The sequence below is a fragment of the Borostomias antarcticus genome (genome assembly GCF_949987555.1).
Source record: "Borostomias antarcticus genome assembly, chromosome: 21".
NCBI lineage: Eukaryota > Metazoa > Chordata > Actinopteri > Stomiiformes > Stomiidae > Borostomias > Borostomias antarcticus.
In genome coordinates, this window is record NC_140254.1 from 13,454,828 (window position 1) to 13,460,315 (window position 5,488).

Here is a 5,488-nt window from a genome sequence, read left to right on the forward strand (position 1 = left end):
AGAGAGAGAGAGAGAGAGAGAGAGAGAGAGAGAGAGAGAGAGAGAGAGAAATGGAGGGAGAGATAGAGATGCAGTATATATTCTGTGAGTGTGGTCTCAAGCCTGCACCCACCATCCCCCCCCCGTGTGCACACACACACACACCACTGTCACCACATCTCTGATAGCACATGAGGGAGAGAGAGAGAGAGAGAAAGAGAGAGAAACACATCTAGCGAGCGATTCGTGAGACAACAGAGAAAACAACATCTAAAATAGACAAAAAAAAACGAGAAGTGTGAGAAGAGAGTCAGACAGAGAAAGAGAGAGAGAGAGAGAGAGAGAGAGAGAGAGAGAGAGAGAGCTGTACCCTGCATCAGAGTCGCCGAGGGAGGGAGAGACCAGTGCTGCCGTCAGGGACTCGGCTGGTTTGAAGGCTTAACTGGGACAAACTGGGATTAGCCGGCGACGCTGCTCACTGACTCAACACACGACGACGGGGAGAGAGGAGAGAGAGAGGAGAGAGGAGGGGAGAGACAGAGAGAGGGGAGAGACAGAGAGAGGGGAGTGGAGTGACTCCGGAGAAGAACGGGTAAGAAGCGGAGGTGGTTGGGTGAGGATGCGTGGGGGGGTTCTTCCCCGGGACCGGCGGGTTTGGTGGAGGTTCTGTGGTGTGATCTGGTGCTGGACCCAGCAGGGGGTGCTGGGAGTTTGGCTGGTTCGGCCTAGTTTATCTCCACAAGATACTTACTGGTATCTAGCGGAACTGATTCACAGAGCTGTATCTGATCCTTGTTGCCCTAATGGGTCTTGAGGCCATAGATGTGTGTGTGTGTGTGTGTGTGTGTGTGTGTGTGTGTGTGTGTGTGTGTGTGTGTGTGTGTGTGTGTGTGTGTGTGTGTGTGCGCGCGTATATGTGTGCATGTGACAGTGTGTGTATGTGTGTGTATGTGTATGTGTGTGTGTGTGTGTGTGTGCATGTTTGTCTGTATCCACACACAACGTATTCCTTGATGGCTGTTTTTCACGTCCCCTGCTGGGAGGGAGACGGTATCGCCAGGCCGACAGTTTCCTGGCAACCACCGGTGGAGCTCTACTTTCTGATTGGACCATAATGCAGGTCCGGCCCTGTTTGTGTGCTTGTGTACAGTATCTACTCTAGGTATGGAATTCTTTACTGTATTGATGTTTCCAGAACCCCCCCCCCTTTCCTTCCCTCCACACCAGGGCTTAAAAACTACATTATTTTTCAATCGGTTCGCTCTGAGCAGAACCACCATATTTAACGTTTCACTTGTTGCGAGCCGAGCCAGGCTAGCCACGGCCCACGAGGGCAAAGTCGTTCTCCGAGAGCCAGTAGGGACTTAATGTCAGTCAGGGCAGAGCCCACAGTTATAGCAGAGCCTTCGGCTCTGTGTCAGGGCACGGCTACGTGCGCTCCACCAACCAATCGGGTAGCGGTATTCCGCGGGGGAACGATACAACTGGGAAAAGGCTCAGCTTTTTTTTTCTTCTTTTTTAAAATATATTTTAAGTTATATATGCCTACTACAAAGAACGAAAAAATAACGTTATTAACCGGTTTTAAAGATTTCAAATTAACATTTCTGTTCTGGAACAATTAAAGACCATTTCGTTTTCGTTCCTGTTTCTGTTCCTAGTAAAATACCGTTCGTTTTCGGTTTCCGTTCCTTGAACCGGTTCGGAGCCTTGCTCCACACACACACACACACACACACACACACACACACACACACACACACATTCTTTCTCTGAGTGCTGCTGGTCCATACGAGGCTTGCATAATGGCCCAGCAGGTGCCCGTCTTTGGAATGCCCTTGGCAGCGTGCTTGGTGGCGTGGCGTCCGGTACGCTGCGCTATAGAGCAGGTGGGATGGACAGGACACGGGCACTGACCTGGGGAGACAGGCTTACTCTGGTGCTCCAGCTGTGACTCAGCATCCAGCTCTCTCTCTCTCTCTCTCTCTCTCTCCCTCTCTCTCTCTCCCTCTCTCTCACTCTCTCTCTCCCTCTTTCTCTCTCTCTCTCTCTCTCTCTCTCTCTCTCACTCTCTCTCTCTCCCTCTCTCTCTCTCCCTCTCTCTCACTCTCTCTCTCTCTCCCTCTCTCTCTTTCTCAGGACTTGTTGATTAGATGCACGGCGATTTATTGGTAATTGATACATTCGATTCGGGGTTAAAAACAGTCAAGTCAAGCCTCTTGAGAAAAAAAGGCATGTCCAGTAAGTTAGCTTATCTTAGCGCAGCGGGTAACTCTATCCCTCCCTCCCTCCCTCTCTCTCTCTCTCTCTCTACCTCTCTCTCTCTCTCTTGCTCTCTCTTTCTCTTTCTCTCTCTCTCGCTGGTGCATTGCAACACACATTCTGCTGAGTAACAGTAGAAAAGGACCCGTGATATGTCGTAAGCGTGCTAATGTTAGCCATAAACCAGGCTGGGTGTCAGGGGCTCCGTCCGCTGGGCTGGACTGGCACAGCAAACCAAAGGGTTCAGCAACAAAAGTGAAAGCGGGTTTGCAGACGCCTCATACCAGGAAGCTGGTTCTTCCGAGCGAGCCTCTCTTGACTTTCACTTCCTCAAAGATCTAGACTTCTCAAGAGTAGTTGTCTGCAAGTAAAGGAGGCAAGGAAAGGAGGCAAGGAACGGAAGCCATTTGCTACTATTGAGAACGTGGTCCATTGTCACCTGATGGTGGATCTGATGTGATCCATTGTTACATTGTACCATGCTACTTATAAGTCATTTTTATTTGAAGGCCTTGTCCACCCCACCCCCTCCCCCCCTCCCAAATAGCACTGAATAGCACTGTGACACCTAAGATCACAGCTCGGACCCCGCCGGCTGGTCCCACACGGCCCGGCATATGGCCCCCGTCACTTACACACACACACACACACGCACGGTGCCTATTACGAGAAACTTACAGCACCATCGCAACAATACCTAGCCTTATAACCGGCACTTACAGAAGCTCTACCCTCCCTCCTCAAAATGATTGGCGCCGACGGATTTTTGCATCGGTTTTCGCGTCAACGTAATTAGAAATCGATGCTGAAGTCCTCGTAGCTGGCGTGTTTAATCGATGCATAACAGCGTGCTACAGCTGAAGCTGAGCCCATGACGTGCTGTGGTAGCCTGCATTCTCGTCCGGGAACAGAAGAGGGAGAGGGAGGAGTAGAGGGAAGAGAGATGGACAGAATAGGAGAGGATGAGAGAGGGAAGGTGGGTTGATTAGAGGTGTAGATTGGAAAAGGTGTGCACAGAACCTTTGCGTCTGTTGTTCTCTCTGTCTAGAGGGGTGTGGAGACGGTAGAACCTGTTCTCTATGTGTCTGTTGTTCTCTCTGTCTAGGTTGCCAGCCATGGGGAACCTGATTAAAGTCCTTGGTAAAGATTTAGAGAACTGTCCACATTTTTTCCTGGATTTTGAAAGTAAGTGATCGCCGGGGTCCGAGCGTGTGTGTGTGTATATATACGTGTGTGTTTAGACGTGTTTGTGGGTATGTTTGTGTGTGTGTGTGTGTGTGCGTGTGTGTGTGAAGAGTGGCGGTTGAGAGGCTGAGGGGCGGGGTCTGAGAGAGGAGGGGAGTGCGGATGTCGATCGGTGTGTTGCATGCTGGGATGCGGAGGTATCGTGGGTGTGGATCGTGATTGTCAGGCATTTTCTACTGTCACTCTCTCTTTCTCTCTCGACTCTCTGCATCTCTGGAAGACAGCTCGGGATGAGAACTTTCGCCCACGCTGTATCTCTGCCTGTCTGACTGTTTTGTCCCTCAAAATGGCGGACATGATGTCAATCAGCCAATCAGAGTGTCCTACTATCCCCGTGGACCGCACGTCTTTTGCCTGACTGGCCCTGTGTGGTTCAATATACAGTATATGGGGGATTCACAGAAAGCAAAAGAAAGAGAGAGAGAGAGAGAGAGTGGGAAGAGAAAGTGTGTGTCCGTTTCCACGTTGTCATGGCAACCTCGCCCGGAGCATCGTTTGGCTTCACCACCGAAGATTCCATCGCATCCCCCCTCCCTCCTCCACCCCGAGAACCCTCACACACACCCTCTCTCTCTCTCTCTCTCTCTCTCACACACACACACACGCACACACACTCACATATGCACACATCAGCAAGCGCACACACACACACACACACACACGCCCCCCCCCCCCCAAAACACACCCCTCACCCCATCACCCACACACATGTCCCTCTCTGTGTTCCAGGAGGCTCATGGGAAACCTCCTGAAAGTGCTGGCTTGCGCCGAACTTGAGCATGGCCCGATAGTTTTCCTTGACTTTGAACGTGAGATCATTCGCTTCTCTTTTTTTTTGAGTTCTCTCCGTTTACCCCCCCTCTCTTTTGCTCTCCTTCTGTCATTCTCTCATTTTCGGCATAGTGATCCTCTCGTCCTCCTCCTCCTCTCTCTCTCTCTCTCTCTCTCTCTCTCTCTCTTTCTCCTTTCTTTTGCTCTTCTCTCCATCTCATCATCAGTTCTCTGCCCCTGCATGGGACCGGCCATCTGAAGGCCATTCAGCTCATTCAAGCACATTATCTCCCACTCTGCATTGCCTTTGAATGGAATGTCCTACATAGCATAACTATAAAGACTGAACGCTTGAAAATTAACCTCTTTATGTTGGTGAAAAAGACCCTCAATCTTCTAGAAACTGCCAGTGCAGCAGTAAAGCTGAGCTACGGCCGGCTAGAATGAGCCTCAGATGTCGGTCCCTCCATGATTACGTGATGAAGGTGTCTATTAGCCGTCATCTTCATCTTCATCGCTGCTCCTCCTCATCCTAGCTCTGCACTGCCCCTGCGGTATGGGAGTGATGACAAATGTGTGTGTGTGTCTGATGTGTGATGTTTCGGGCCGCAACGGATAACCTTCAACCTAACCAAAGCCCCCCCGCCCTTCCTGTTTAACAGATGGTTTCTTCCACTATACTTGACTGTGCAGGTGGGAGATTCCACTGCTGGTGTGAGAGGGGTGGCTGGTCTAAAACTAAACCATTTCTTTATTATTGTTTGTAGGCATTTGCAATATAATGTTAGTGCACAACTACAGATTCCTTGATTGATAATAAAGTAATAAAGATTATGAAATAAAAGATAATATAGATAAATATACCGTACATAAAGTAAACCAGAGCTCAACTGCTCCGAACAGCCCCTCCCTCCAGCAGCTGTGCTCTCCACGGATGGACACTCCTGTTACACAGACATCACCTCCATGACAACCAATCAGCTAATGAGACAATCAGCCAATCAACAGAGGCCCACAGTGAAGAGTCCACCCCCCCACACACACACCATAAACTAGCCAAACGATCAGCTAGGATTAACACATGCAGACAACGAGGAGGACAACAATATTATGACCTTACCAGTCTTCCCCATAAAACACTGACAAGATGCACGCATGCGCGCACACACACGCACACACACACACATACATACAGTACACAAATACTCTCACACACACACACACACACACA

General features: G+C 49.9%; 1 protein-coding gene across 1 annotated transcript in view; it reads left to right on the forward strand.

The window, feature by feature from the left end:
* The first annotated feature begins 3,350 nt into the window (after positions 1-3,350).
* Positions 3,351-5,488, forward strand: part of LOC311322831 (CYFIP-related Rac1 interactor B-like) — a 4,521-nt gene continuing 2,383 nt past the window's right edge. Inside the window, exons 1-2 of the mRNA XM_084454949.1 lie at positions 3,351-3,426; positions 5,213-5,274. Coding sequence (XP_084311075.1) covers positions 3,357-3,426; positions 5,213-5,274 — 132 coding nt within the window. The 5' untranslated portion in view covers positions 3,351-3,356. The remainder of the gene's footprint in view (positions 3,427-5,212; positions 5,275-5,488) is intronic.